At 35.4% G+C, this 16,097-nt stretch overlaps 1 protein-coding gene across 11 annotated transcripts in view; it reads right to left on the bottom strand.

The window, feature by feature from the left end:
- Window positions 1-530: 530 nt before the first annotated feature.
- Window positions 531-16,097, bottom strand: part of ZNF385B (zinc finger protein 385B) — a 385,918-nt gene continuing 370,351 nt past the window's right edge. For all 11 annotated transcript variants that reach the window (XM_032292786.1, XM_032292788.1, XM_032292789.1 and 8 more), the window contains 4 exons: window positions 5,068-5,313; window positions 4,096-4,274; window positions 3,424-3,525; window positions 531-2,020 (listed from right to left, as the gene is read on the bottom strand). In XM_032292786.1, the coding sequence (XP_032148677.1) occupies window positions 1,802-2,020; window positions 3,424-3,525; window positions 4,096-4,274; window positions 5,068-5,313 (746 nt within the window). In that variant the 3' untranslated portion in view covers window positions 531-1,801. The remainder of the gene's footprint in view (window positions 2,021-3,423; window positions 3,526-4,095; window positions 4,275-5,067; window positions 5,314-16,097) is intronic.

Below are 16,097 nucleotides of genomic sequence, written 5' to 3'. Positions count from 1 at the left end.
AAGTTGTTATTATTTTAACCTACTAAGTTTTAGAGCAGTCTTGTAAGCAGCAATAATTCACCAGAATAAACAGTGATGTATTGATCTTTATACTTAAAAGCAACAGAATGAGGTGGAAGAAAAAAAGGGATATGCTGATTGGAGAAGGCAAAGGAGGAGAAATGGAATAAGATTCTCTTAAGAGAGATCATAAATGCCATGGACACCAATAAAAGTTGAACTAGAGATTTAGAGGACCCACAGTAAGTTAAAAAAATCTGAGTCCAAAGTTTTTTGCAGGCTGCTACTGTGATTTTGGGTAACTCAACACCTTTGGCCCAACATCTTAGAGATTCAGAGAGGAAACAGCAGTAAAATTTCACCTCATGCAGATGCTGTGAACAGTAATGAATAAACATGACAAATAAATATGCTGCAAACGAGCTAAAAATGCTATGTCAGAAGCAATCTTTGTACCTATTAAAAATCTTTCATCAGATGATTTCAAATTGGAGGTGTCTCAGGAGGAAAAAAAACATTGAAAATACGAACAGGTTTTATATTTTGTACTTTTATTGAAAAGGTACATTTAAAAAAATACACAGACATTTTACCATTTACAGGTTGCAGATACAGATGCTCTAAAAGAGTTTACTCTATTTTGTTGTTTTATGACAGCTCGCCCCTGATATCACAAACATTCCAGTCTTGCTGATACCAGCTTAGAAAGGGGGGCATGGGAGCATGACCTGCAACATATTCAGTGAACAGAAAAACAAATTCTTCAATTATAAATTTTTTTTAATCTTCTGTACATTATTGCATTAAAGAGCCACAAAATTATGTAGCATCATTACAAATGAAAACAGGTTAAAAATGAAGAAGATAATTATATAGAAATACATGGATTCATTGTCTTCTTGCAGAATGCACAAGAGATGCAAAAATGTGCAATTTAGGAAGCTCTTTTTCTGTTTGTATACATTTGCTTAGCAACACAAACCAGTGAGGAAGCTACAAAATAAGTTAAACAAAAATAGCAAACAGGTAGTAATTATAGCTATGTTATATGGCTTTCTATTTCATTTAAATATCTCCAAATAAAATGTGAAACAACAAAAATACATTACTTTATCTTTTGTTCTCTTAAAGAGAAAATTCAAAGCTACGTTGCTTCCTAACATTTACACAGCAACTAAAAATGTTCAATTCAGACAAGAGATACAAATCTAGTACTACACAGGATACAACAGTACTTGGGTCGAAACAGTACACAATCCGTGTCAACAGTACACCAAAAAGAGAACTTTGTGATACGTTGGTAAGGTGGTATCCACAAGTAAGCACTTGTGTTCACTGATTTTTGTTCCACACTAGAATACACCCAGTTGGATACCAGAGTTATTTACAGACATCTGAGGAAGATCCTAGTTTTCAAGTCTGTCAGGAAAATATTCCATATTGTTTTAAGCCAGATCATACCCATGGAAAAATAGAGAATGATTTTCTTTCTTTTTCTTTCTGACCAATACATGTGCAAGAAACCAAATATCTGAGATATACAAATTGAACGGGATAGGGTCAGGGAGGAAATAGGGAGATAAAGCCTATGCTGCTCAGATTCCTAAATTATAGGAGCGGTCTCTAAAAGCCCTCTTGAATCTAGTGATGTGTTTCTCTTTGGAACTGGGGCTTGGGGTGGGTAGGCTGCATTTTGTGGGTGAATGGGGGTACTGCAATACAAACTGCTTAAATTGCTGAATCCCTGTGGCTTTTCTTCTCAGCTTCCTACTGGCCTCAAACGTCTTGGGTTTTGCAGACGTTAGTACGGAGCAAAGAGGATGGAGGCAGGAGTGGCGCGGATGGGCCCGTGCCCCGGCCTCAGAAGAGCTGGAGGAATGGCTGGAGCCTGGAAGAGCGAGGCAGAAGGCCGAGGTGGGAGTGACAGCGCAGAGGACACGGCCGCCGCCGCCGCAAGAGGTGAGGACAGGAAGGCTGGGGCCAAAGGCTTCATCATATCTTTCTGGAATGCAAGTTTTGCCTAATGGAGGGGGAAAATCAGAAATGGGGTGGAGATAATGTTTTTGAATAAAACTACTGCAGACATCGACATCTTTCCATAAGTAAAACACCAACATTAAGAAGTCTTAAATTCTGAAAATCTTTACTCTCAGAAGTTAAGAAATGATTATTTTCACAATGCTGGTTTCAGGGGCTCATGACATAGCTTTCTTTACTTTTATTTGGTGCTCTTTGCTCCTGTGTGCACAGGGAAAGGCCTTGGAATAAATGCTAAAGCTTTTTTATGCTGCTGATCAGCAGGAAAAAAAAAAAGTGCCAGGAAGTTTCCTGCTTAGTTGAGGAAGCTCAACTCAAAATTCAGGCTTGTCTTAAACCATGATGAGGCCTAGAGAGTTTTGTTTTGTTTTTCGAGAATGTATGTAGTCCTTCCCTTCTCTTAGATAAGCTGCATTGAGTTTAGGTAATGAGTTCAGGACGTGAGGGACCCTGAAGAGCAAGAAAACAGTCAGGTCACACCTCTCTCACTGGCTACTTAATAAGTATTACTTGAAAAATCACAGCTTAATCAAATTTCTATTGTTGAGAATGACTGTAAGTGGGCTCAAAACTCTCTATTTAATGGAATGCCAGGATAGAATCCTCCTGTGAAGAAATCAATCCTTAACTTCTCTCTCTTGCAATCAGGAGGAGCATTGCGAGCTGGATCTGTTTAATGCAGGTAACACCTGCTTGCAGCATCAGACAGAGGCTTTGGAGAAGCTGGAGGGTAATCTCAGGATTGCCTCCAGCTGGACAAGTTCAGCTTCATCTTCAGACCGAACACTGCACTGGGCCCAGTCCCAGAGAGATTGTGAAATCCATCCATCTTGGTATTTATATGACACTTACTGCTGGAGTCCTTAGGTGTTTTTGGAAAGACACTAAAAATAGTACATACTGAGAGCAGGTAAAACAGGCTATTTACCAACATGCCTGCTAGAATGGTGCACACGATAGAGACACCACTTTACCTTCTCATATTGATTTTTTTTTTTTTTAAAACAGAAAGCATGAGGATATTAAATTGATGGATTTTTGTTTTATGAAAGAAATCCCTCTTTCCAAGTTCCACATCCCAGGATTCCTTGAGTATCACTTGTCCTTGTTCTTGAACCTTTACTTATCTTTATATGCCAAAGAGGGTAGTCTTTTGAAAACAACTTGGTGAAGAGTAAAGTATTGGCTCTTAAAGCAGTTCAGTTCTGTTTTCTAAGTAAGTTGCTCTGTAGCAGGAACTAAGCAGTTTATTCTAAAACTTCTATGAGGCTATTTAAATTCAAAACCTTTCATGCCCATTAGACTCGATGCCCTCCTTAGCCACAGTGGCTGCCCAGCCCAGCAAGGCTGCCCCACTAAACAGGTAAGCAGGTGAGGTAAACTTACTGCTAGAATACTTGGGCTCCGTTGGAGTTTGTTGTAAGGGCTGTATTTTGGCTTCAGTGGTTTCCCTGCAACTCGATCTTTATGCCTTCGGCTAGAAATGTGCTGAAAAAAGTTTGATGCATTAGCTGAATTGAATGTGAGTCTCATTCCATGTAAAATATATTTCTAGGTAGCTGTTTACTCCACTGCCAACTCTAGGTCCATGGTTCCACAATGGTATGGGTAAAATCGTTATGATTTCTAAATGAAGACTTATTCCTCAATTGTAATGCCTCTGTGTCCCTCTCCTGTTCTCTATAACCCTTATCAGATTTTGCCTGGTATTACCACTGTTACTGGTGAGTATCTCTCTTTCTAATCCGATTTTGAGCCTTTGGAAGACAGGCTTAACATCTCCCCTTACCAGAAGCTCCTGCTCAGCTGTAGGCTCCAGTGACTACTGTTACCATTTCTCCAACATCTAGCCTGGAACCTGACATATAGTAACAGTAGATGCTCAAATATTTCATACTGACTTTTTCTGCCACATAGCACCTGTATGTTGCATATTGTATGCATTCTACAAAAGTTAGTCAATTTAACTGTGAGTACGATAAGAACCATTCTATAGATGAGAAGAAAAACAGTCACGTGGTGACCACAAACAATGTTTACTAATTCAGGATATGTTACCTGTTTGAGTTGAATTTCTGAATTAACATGAACATCACAGATTTCACAATGAAATGTCTTGTTCTGTAGTCCTGATCCCTTACTGCCATTCTGCACCTTTAATCTTGATCCAGGTCTAGGATAGGATTTAATTGGACCAGCCCCATTACGAGCTTCAACCATGGTCTTGTGTTTAGATCCTAAGACAGAAAGAGACATATTAAACAGCTATCCAAGAATTATATAAAGCTGTTTGTTTACTTATCCTTGAGAAATTTATCTGCAGGCTAAAATTCCCAATGCTTTTTTTAAATGACCATTTTAATGCTGATTATAAATTTAACACATTTTATTGTAAAAAATGGAAATAGAATAAAATTTTAAAAATATAGAGAAATATAAGAAAATAAAGATTACCCATACTTTCACTACTCAGAGGTAACCACTGTTATCAGTTTAGTGTATTTCTTGTCAGGTTCTTTTTTTTATGTACTAAAAACAAATTCAAAATTGGGATCATACTAATTAAGTATCCTGAAAATTTCACATAGCAAATCATGTAAATATTTTCTGATCATTATATTTTAATGGCCGTTTAACATATATCATATTGAGTTACTATAATTTATTCAGTAATTCCCTACTGGTGGGCTTTTAGGTTGTTTCCATTTTTATTCTCTTATAAGTGTGTTGCAGTGATCATTGTGCATAAATATTTATCTTCATCTCTGTCACTTAATCAAAATGAATTTTGGACAGTAATAGATGTTTTTAAGGAAATAAAGAATAGGACAAGTTTGATCTCCAAGCTGCTTTTGCCTCACTATTTTCAAAGTCATATGATCATACTTTTCTAAAATCACTCCTTTGAATCCAAAAAGTAAAGAAGCATCGAACAAACCTAAGGTCTGAACAACAAAAGATACGGTATTCTGATGGGAAATGTTGGGTTTTGTTATAAACATTATTTAAATGCAAAAGATAGCTGCTAACCTGTGTTGTGTGCCTCTAGCTGTGACAGGGAGTTCACAGCCACTTTGCATAGTGAACAATAAAGTAATTTTTTGGCTTTTTCTTCTTCTGATTCAGCAACAGTACTGGGAGCTCCATTTGTGCTCTTGGAGGGAGAAGTGGCTACTCCAGGTGGCAGGGGTGTTGTGCCAGATTTGAGGAGAAATGAGCCACTTTCAGAGCTTGACGGCTGACTGGAACTGTTGGCTTTTAACTTCCCTTTATCTTCTAAGAGAAACAGAGAAATCTTATTGAAGCCTCATATATCATATAAACAAAGATAAATCACCATATAGGAATTAAAAATAGAAATTTGATTTTTATGTGAAGTTTTTATTTCAGCATAGATTTTAGTTTATAGAGGTTAAATCAACCTCTATGTTTAAATCAAACAGAACACCATGCCATCAGTTTCCATATTAGGTCATCCTAAGATAAGGATGGCTTATGAAAAATGACTTTGTTCTCCCACTTGGAGCAGGTAACTTTCTGTCTGATATCCTTGAGTTGTAAATTATGCTACAAGAAAATCTTTATTATTAAATAAAGTCACCTACCCTCTGATACAATTACATCACATGAAGGTAAGATGAAAGAAACCATTACGCCGTGTTAGTTTCATTTGACTATTTATGTTTAATTATGACAGAGATAAGTTAAACTTTAATTTTTATACCAAGTTAAAATTTTTACTTTGGATTGTGGAATAGAAGAAACATGGTTAATTTTGATTATGATTAGTTAAGTTTTTGCTGCTCTGTGGATGGCAGTGCAATTTATTCAAAATGTAAGAGGCAAGGATTCCATTCATTATGCTTATTAATTACTGCCAGTCTAAATCCAAAGTTTTAAATAATGACATTAACCATAAGCACAATATGAAGATTAGCCAAGTCATTTAAAGACATTTTGGCAGTTTGATCATGTGGCTACTAAATGCTTATAATCCTCAAGGCCCATGTCAGGCTATGAGAGTCAGAGTGACTTTAACAGAATTTAACTCATTGAAGTTCATTTGTTATTCAAGACAGGCTCTGTTCAGTGACTCCTTTGGGAAAGAAACTGGCGCTCTGTAAGCAACAGCAAAATCCATCACACATTTAATCCTAGTAGAGCTGGTACTCTTAGAAAATGTCTATAGATATGCTGATTAACTCTCATGAAGAGAGAAAGGGAATTAAACCTGAGAATATATTTGCTAACTGCCCTAGCTAATTTGGAATTATATACCATTGGCCTAGAAGACTAAGAGGGAAGGACAGACTAGGCAAGAGCAATGTGGTATGTGTTTCTGTGTGTATGTTACAAGGTTCTGTATATGGGTAAACCTAAGCTTTTAGGACACATTGCAAATGACGGGAGATCATATTTTACTAAGATATTATATAAAGAAAAGCCTAATTGACTTAGGAATAAGCAGTTGATTCCCATCTTTTTTTTTTTTTTTTTGAGTTGGATCCATTCAGGTTGAGGCTAGAGACATCTGGGGTACCATAGTGGGATTCCAGATCTGGGTGTTACTTAGAATGAATGAATGCTGAGATCCTTTTTCATTCTTAGGCTGGACATTCCATATTCCCTTTAAGTGAGTGTACTAAAACTTCAGGATTACATGAAATATGATGGAAAGGTCTTAGAGCTTTATTAAACTGACCTCTATAGTGTGAGAGAAGGACATAAAATCATTCTTCCTAATTGGTAATAGTCACTAAATTAGATTGGAGAATATTTTAGGCCTGGAACCCTTTCATTTGTAAGGATCCCTCAGATTGAATTTGCAATCTCATAGAACTCATAAAGCACCAAAGTAATCCAGTAATCTTAATATTTGGAATTACTCAGTTTCTTGTGATGAAAATTAAAGTTATTACATACCAAAATCTTTCCTTGCTTCAAGCATTTCATAAGATATTTCATATGAATTTTATCTAAAAGGATCTGACTTGTGTCAGCCATTGACTCACTCATTCTCTCATATTACTAATAATGTCCCTTATATTAATGTTCCTCATAAACCCTTACATTTATATAGAACTTTACAGTTTACAAAGTGCTGTCACTTACATTGTCTTATTATCTTTTACAGAAAACTTGTAAAATAGGTAAGGCTCAAAATAATTATTCCCATTTTAAAGATGAGGAAACTGAGCCTTTTCAAAATTAAATAATGTCCCACAAATTAGTAAGTGGCATAAATGAGCATGATGTTTTCTCTAAATGATTAGTCTGTGGTACACTAATATTTCTGCACAAAAGGAGGACTTAATATATCACTAATGATATAAAAGTATTTAACAGTCACCCTAGATGTGAAATAGTAGTTGCTTTGTTTTACAATTGTAGTTTAGTTTTTAAAGTATATTTATTTGGCTTAAGTGAAAATATCTATCTAGTAGTAAAATCAGCACCTCTGATTTAGGTTATATTGAGAAGATGTATAAAGTTATATATTTTCTCTATATTCCTATTTCTTTAAGAAAAAGATTTCCTTTTTACATCTCCTTTTCAAAGAGGTAATTTATGAATTAACAAGTACATATTAACAATATGTTAATTGCTGACAATGTGTTAGACACTGAAGAGAATAGTACGTAAAGTAAGTATGGACTATAAGAAAATTAAAACATAGCAGGAGGAAATGAGACAGTCATTCAAAGATCTCTAATTTGCAACAGAACCTGGTAAGAGGCATGAGAGCATAGAGCAGAAAATGATTACTTCTGCTTAAGAAGAGAGAGACATTCTTCATTAAGGAAGTGGCATTTTGAAGGTTTTGAAGGCCAGATTTAGATAAGCACAGAAGAGGGTCAAAAATGAGTGGGAAGTGAATGGTTAGAAGCAGAAACATGAGGAAATACTTAGTTGTTAGAAATCTTGGGGTTTTCTTGGTGAATACCTAGTAGTTGAGTATAGAACTGGCAACAAATGTATTGGGAGTTATTAATATAGAGATCAATTGAGCCAGAAGGCAGAGAATATCTTAAAACTATTAAAATATACACTAATGACAGACACCTTCCTTTTAAAATATATTGAGATGAATGTTCAGATAAATTATGGTTTTTTTTTTCTCAGATAGGCCAGAGTCTTAATCTTTGAGAATATTAAGGAAAAATGGTGACTTTGGAAATGTGTAAATGATTTTACCCTATCAGGAAATTCTGTTATTGGATAGATACTATCTAGTCAATAAAACAGATCTTAAAATTTGAAAAGTCACTGATATATATTTGAATAGTGGCATTCTTTCTCAATATGCAAATGTATAAATTCAAAGCATAAATGTATTATTTCTCATCTTAATTGCTTCATAGTTTCATGAAAATCCATTGTGTTATTTCTCATTCCTTACCTGTATTTTAAAAGCCTCTTTGTGTATTTGAAAGTTTAATTAAAGTATTGTTTACTTCTGTTTCTTTTAATAAAGATGCATGTCATCTGGAACTTCTGGTTAAGATGAATTCTATTTTCAAGTATTCCCTCACCTAATGTTAATTAGCAGGTCTTCTGGCTGTCCTAATTATTTCCTGATTACTCAAACACGTTTTATAAGGTTTTATCCTACAGGATTTTGAAGCAAAATTTGCTTAGCTACATCAGAATTGTCTGTTGTAACAAATATCCATAATTTATGCATCCAAGTGAATTTATTTTTTCAAAGTTGTGTCCTTGGGACGTTCCATACTAATTCATTTATTTTCCAAAGCTCCAAACACCTGAAAACTCTTTTCTTTGGTACTCCTTTTATGTCCAGTTTACAAGCCAAGTAAAGAAAATCAGTCTTCAAAATGTGTGTCACCCTTATTTCTTACTCCAAAATCTTTACTCAAATTAATGCACCTTATTCATCAAACTTAGCATTGTATTATGCAAACACAGCCTCAGAAGACTAATATGCCAAGACATAAGATTAAAAAGATCACACCAGAAGTTCTAAAATGAAGTTTTGAGAAACCAATCCTGTTGGCACATGGAAGAGTCATGTCCACACATAGGTCTTAATTTTAAAAATGAAAAATTAATATACTACCTACAATGTAGGTCTTATATTTTGAATTAGAACTTTGAAAGCTATAATCAGATTTTTATTATTTGACTGGTTTAATTTTCTTAATGTAATAAGATTTTCTAACCAGGATTCAGCGGTTTAATAATAGATACATATTTTATGCAATAAATTTATGCTCACTGCAGAAAATTTAAAAAATGAAGTCAGACAAAAATTTTAAAAAATTAAAATTACTCGTGATTCTATCACTTAGAATGTAAGTCGGTAAACTTTTTCTATAGAGCTCCAGAAGACACATTAAGCTTTGCGGCTATAATGTCTCTGTTGTAACTACTCAACTCTGCTTTGTAGCAGGAAAGCAGCCACTGGCATGGCTGTGATCCAATAAAATTTTACTTAAAAAAATAGGTGGCAGGCAATATTTGGCTCACACGCAATAGTTTTGACTTAGAATGATGATGCTTTTGTATGTATTACTCCATACTATTTTTTACACAATAGCAAATATGAGTATACAGAAACATACTGTTCTGTAACTACTATTTTTCACTTAGGAATAAATCAAGAACATCTTTCCATGTCAATAAACACAGCACTGGATTAAGATTTCTAACACCAAGTGATATTTATTTATATGAATGTACTGTATTTGGCAATCTTTTGATATCTGGGTTATTTCTGGTTCACACTTTTGTTAATGTTGAAAGGATACCAGATGAGACTTCTGTTGCCTCAGTGAAGGACACAACTGAGAATTGAAAGCAATTGTTATTTAGTATTGTAGCATATTAGAGAAAGTTCCTCAGAAACCCCCGACACAGTCCTGCAGGATTTATAAGATTTAGCAGAACTGATCCAGCTACCAGCTGTCCTATCACTCACCTGTCCAGGATATATAAAGTAGTTTGAAGATTGGAGGGCTCACTGGAGTCATGAATTTCTGGTCTGGTTGGGAGCTTTTGAATCCCAAACTAATAAAGCTAGAAGTGCATGTAAGAAAAGGATTTCATTCCCTAGTTAGACTACTGCAGGTCTTGTCAATCTGTTCCTCACATCAAGTGAAGTAGGGGAAAGAAAGGTTGGAGGGAAATGGGGCTGGAACAAGAAAGGTAAGAAGAAGAAGAATCTATAATCTCAGTTTGGCATGTCAAGGTTGAATAAGATTTCTTTGGGCCAATAAGATGCTTTGAAAAGTGGCCTGACTCAAATCATGTTGTTAGTGCCCAACACAAGAAGTCTAACCACTAGGACCTTGGCAGCAAGAGGCTGAAGTGTGGACCTTTAGTGGCACAAGCTGAGGAAGGGTTGTAAGAGGTTGGGGAACCAACCTTATGAAGAATTCACATATTGTCCCTGAGGGAGCCAGACAGCATCTGGACATCTGTCATTCAGGAAACAACCATGATTGTCATTAAGTACAAAAGCATTTGCCCCATTTTCTCCTCTAATTCCTCCTTTTATCTCTAACAATGGAAAGAACAAGCATCAGAAAGCATGGGACATGGAAGAAAGAGCAGAATAGTCCCCTTTCCATGGTTCAACCTGAGCCAGAAAAAAAGGGAGTATTCAACTGAATAAGAGCCAAAGGTTTCAAATAAGACCAGGCTTTCTGATATCTCACAATGTCTTTGAGGAGTGAGAAAGGGAGATTGAGTAGAGCGTACAGTCACGTGTCACATAATGACATTTCAGTCAATGATGGACTGCATATACAATGGTGGTCCCATTAGATTATAATGGAGTTGAAAAATTCCTATTGCCTACAGATGTGGTAGCTGTCATGATGTTGTAGTGTAACACATTACTCATGTGCTTCTGGTGATTCTAGGTAAACAGAGCTGCTGTGCTACCAGTTGTATAAAAGTATAGGACACACAACTATGTAAGGTAAATAATGCTTGATAATGATAATAAATGACTATGTTGCTGGTTTATATATTTACTATACTGTGCTTTTATAATAATTATTTTAGAGTGTACTCCTTCCATTTGTAAAAAAATTAAAGTTATCTGTAAGACAGCCTCAGGCAGGTTCTTCTAGAGGTATTCTGGAAGGAAGCATTGTTATCATTTATGACAGCTCCACATGTGTGACTGTGCTTGAAGACCTTCCAGTGGGTTAAGACGTGGAAGTAGAAGACAGTGATATTAATGATCCTGACCCTGTGTAGGCCTAGGCTAATATGTGTGTTTGTGTCAAAGTTTTTAGTCAAAAAGTTAAAAAAGTTAAATAAATAAATTTAAAGATAGGAAAGAGCTTATGGAATAAGAATATAAAGAATTTTTGTAGCACTGTACAGTGGTTTATGTTTTGAGTATTATTACAAAAAAGTCAAAAGTTTAAAAAATTTTTGAAAGTTTATAAAGTAAAAAGGTTACATTAAACTGAGGTAAATTTATTACTGAAGAAAGAAAATTTTAGAAAAGAAATTTAGTGTAACCCAAGTATATAGTGCTTATAAAATCTGCAGTAATATCCTAGTACAGTAAGTGTATACTAATGTCCTAGGCTTTGACATTCACTCGCCACTCACTCACTGACTCACCCAGAGCAACCTCCCTCTCTACAAGTTCCATTCATGGTAAATGCTCTATACAGGTATACCATTTTTTATTTTATACAGTATTTTTAAGATACCTTTCTTATATTTAGATACACCAATGCTTGCTATTGTGTTGCTATTGCCTACAGTATTTAGTACAGTAACCTGCTATACAGGTGTGTAGCCTAGAAGCTAAATAGGTATATGGTGTTTGGCTGTGTCCTCACCCAGATATCATCTTGAATTGTAGTTCTCATAATCTCCATATGTCATGGGAGGGAGCCAGTGAGAGGTAATTGAATCATAGGGGCAGTTAATTCCATGTTGCTGGTTCTAATGATAGTGAGTTCTCATGAGGTCTGATGGTTTTATAAGGGGCTTTTCCCCCTTTTGCTTGGCAGGTCTCCTTGCTGCCACCATGTGAAGAAGGCATTTTGTTTCCCCTTCCACCATGATTGTAAGTTTCCTGAGGCTTCTCTAGCCATGCTGAGCTGTGAGTCAAATAAACCTCTTTCCTTTATAATTTACCTAGTCTCGGCCAGGTGCAGTGGCTCACTCCTGTAATCCCAGCACTTTGGGAGGCTGAGGCAGGCAGATCACTTGCGGCCTGGAGCTCGAGAGCAGCCTGGCCAACATGAAGAAACCTTGTCTCTACTAAAATACAAAAACAAAAACAAAAGAATTTAGCCAGGCATGGTGGCATGTGCCTGTAATCCCAGCTTCTTGGGAGGCTGAGGCAGGAGAATTGCTTGAACCCAGGAGGCAGAGGCTACAGTGAGCTGAGATTGCACTGCAGCACTCCAGCCTGGGTGACAGAGTGAGACTGCATCTCAAAAAAAAAAAAAATTGCTCAGTCTTGGGTATGTATTTATTAGCAGTGTGAGAAGGAACTAATACTAGGGTAAACTATAAAGCTTAAGCATGTAGTAGGCTATACCACCTAGATTTGTGTGAGTATAATACACTGAATGATGTTTGCACAATGACAAAAGTGCCTAAAAATACATGTCCTGGAATGTATCTGCATTGTTCAGCAACACATGGCTGTATAGGCTATCATGTTTGTACCTCATTGAATTCATATATTCAATAAACCAATTATATAAACAGCATTATATGTGGACATCTCTGAAAACTCATCTGATAATTTCCTCAAGACATAAACTTTCAAGATGGATTGCTGGGACAAAGATCGTGTACATTTCTGAGCTTTTGATGCACATGCCAAATTGCCCTCCAGAATGGTCATGCCCACTGGAGTGTCATAAAATATCATGGGTTCCCTGTACCTTTACCAGTCTAATCATCCATTGCTTTTACCAATCCAACAGGCATAATATGGTATTGTGTTGTTAATTTGATTGGTATTTATTTTATTACTAAAACAGATGAATATTGTTACATAAGATTTTTGATGATTTGTACCTTAGTGTAATTTTAAAAAATTCTTATTACTCTGAAAGGAAACAAAAATCTTAAATGCAGTTTTAGGAGTTAAAAAATTGTACACTAAAGTAAAAATAATAATAATAATAAACAACTTCCTTTTATACAAACCTATTAAGGTTAAGTTCGTTGGAGCATTGTTCTTGAAATTTGAAATCAGCAGTGCAATCATTATTTGAAAATTTGCTTTGCCCAGAGCAAAAATGCTAGCCTCAATTTACAATAATGGTAAACATAACAATAATAATCACAAATCAACCACTCGTAGTGATTGAGCAGTTACTGTAGACCAAGCACTGTTTTAAGAACTTATAGTCATTATCTAATTTATTCTTCAAACACTATAATGAGATTGAAAATGTTACTATCTGTACTTTTAAACTTCTTTTTTTTCTTTTGATGTATAGCATGTACTGTAAAATACATAAATTTAATACATTTTAATGTATGTACATGTTCATGTAAATACAATACACCTGATGATATAGTGTTTTCACCGCCCCAGAGGCTCCCTTGAACTCCTACCAGTTGAGATTCCTTCAAAGATAACCACCTCTATTAACGTAGATCAGTTTTATCTATTTCTAAGCTTCATATAAGGAAATCACACAATATATTTCTTTTGTGTCGGGCTTCTTTCACTCAACATTATGTCTGTAAGATTCATCCATATTATTACAGATAGAAGGTTATTTTTTCACTGCTAGGTAGTATTCCATTGTATGAATATGCCACAGTTTATTTATCTATTTTGCTACTGAAGAACATTTAAAATGTTTTCAGTTTTTGGCTATTTTGAATATTTCTAGGTACATTCTTTTAAATGTTTTTTGGTAGGCATAAATATTCATTTTTGTTATATATATATATATATAGAGAGAGTAGAATCATTGGGCCACAAGATAGTCATAAATAGCTTTAGCAGATTCTGAAAATGGTTCTCCAAACTGATTGTGTCAATATTTATTTCTATCAGCAATGTATGAAAATTCTAATTGTTCCACATCTTGTCTAATCCATGCTATCAGTATTGTTGGTCTTTTTGATTTTTGCCATTTTAGTGGAGGCATGATAATGTCTTATTGTGGTTTTAATTTGTATTTCCCCAGTGACTAGTCATAATGAGCTCCTTTTTTTTTTATTCACCAATTGTATATTTTGTAAGTGTTTGTTCCTACCTTTACCCCATTTTTTAAGGCTGGGTTGTCCGCTTTTTCATTATTGATGTATAGGAATTCTTTAAATAAGCCTGAACAGAAGTCCTTTGTCAGATATACACATCACAAGTCATCTCCCAGGTTGTGGCATACTTTTCACTCTCTAAATGTTGTCTTATAATAACCCAGATTGTTTAAAAAGAAAAGGCCCCCAAGACTTAAATAGAATAAGCAACTTTCCTGTAGTCATTCAATTAATAAATGGCAGAGGATGGATTCAAACAAAGGCTTCCTGAACCCTGAGCCAATGTTGTTATTGCTTGTCTGTTTTAAGGAATATTAGACTAAGAATGTTTATTTTTAGAAATTTCTTCTTGAATGTTTGTCATGTTGACTAAAGGTGATTGGATGGTAATATCTTTGTATATGTAAGTTACCTGATGCAATAGAGAGCATAGCATATGATATGGTTTGGCTGTGTCCCCACCCAAATCTCATCTTGAATTCACAAGTGTTGTGGGAAGGGCTTGGTGGGAGGTAATGAATCATGTGGGCAGTTTTCTCATGTTGTTCTCGTGATAGTGAATAAGTCTCATGAGATCTAATGGTTTTATAAGAAAGAGTTTCCCGCACAAGCTGTCTCTTTGCCTGTGGACTTCCATGTAAGGCATGACTTGCTCCTCCTTGCCTTCTGCCATGATTATGAGGCCTCCTCAGCCACATGGAACTGTAAGTCCATTAAATTTTTTTTTTGTTCATAAATTGCCCAGTCTCAGGTACATCTTTATCAGCAGCATGAAAACGGACTAATACAGAATATTACAGGTACATCTTGTAGAGAACCAGATAAATAAGTCTGCTTTGATGTGGTTGTTTAATGGTTGTGTAGCAGGCCAGATTATGCCATCCCTGCAGAAGTTACAGGCAAAGCTCTGAAAACAGAGTAGAAGTTACTCTTTTGTAAGAGAAGTATATATCTATTAAAAATATATATATATATCTGTTGGGGTGTCTCCCTCACAATACCAAGAAAATAAGGATGACTCTAGCCTCTAGAGTCTTGTTAAATGGAGAAGGCACCAGTTTAAATCTGCATAAAAAAACTTAACCTTGTTTACTGTGCTTTTCCTGGTCACTTCCTCATAACTGTCCTCCCAACACCCTTCTTTATTTGTTACAGCTTAAGATCAAAGTTAAGCCTTAATTCAAAGTAAATCACCTCTTGGAGATTTACTCATTTCTCCGGGCATCTCCCATTTATACAAGAGGTATACATCTTAATAAACTTCTTTTTTTTTTTTTCTTGTTAATCTGCCTTTTGTTACAGGGATCAGTCCCAACCAAGAACTCAGAAGAAGAGAGAGAAAATTACTTTTTCCTCCTCTGCAACTTTTCATGTAGCCTAAGAAAGCAACTGAAAATAGTCTTAAAAAGTACATTTTAAGAAAAAATTTGCATAGGTGTTGTTTTCTCTGAATTTTCAAGTCTTGTCTGATTCCCCAGAAGAATTAATGGACACTCAAAAGGAGGTCTCTGATTCCATATATGAAATAAAATTTTCTTTGCATTTTTGTTTTTGATAATGCATGTCTTGATTTATTAAGTTGTCTGAATTAAGGCCACTAAGAAGTATCATTTTCTTCCTCTGAGAGGTGGCAAAGATTTAGAAATTGCAATAAGTGGGGCAGATACAATATAGGCATCTATGCTTGGTTTAGAGGAAAAGTAGTATAACCATTGTTAAACAATTATGAAGTTAATACCATTTCACCAAGAAAGTCTTCCTCTAGAAATCTGTCCTAAGGAAATAACCATCCATCCATTCAACAAATACTGATTGAGCCCCTATTATGTGCT

Source organism: Sapajus apella, unplaced genomic scaffold (assembly GCF_009761245.1).
Source record: "Sapajus apella isolate SASKATOON/1434 unplaced genomic scaffold, GSC_monkey_1.0 scaffold28, whole genome shotgun sequence".
Classification (NCBI taxonomy): domain Eukaryota; kingdom Metazoa; phylum Chordata; class Mammalia; order Primates; family Cebidae; genus Sapajus; species Sapajus apella.
The sequence above is the reverse complement of the archived record's forward strand: the minus strand, read 5'-3'. Positions and strand labels throughout refer to the sequence as shown.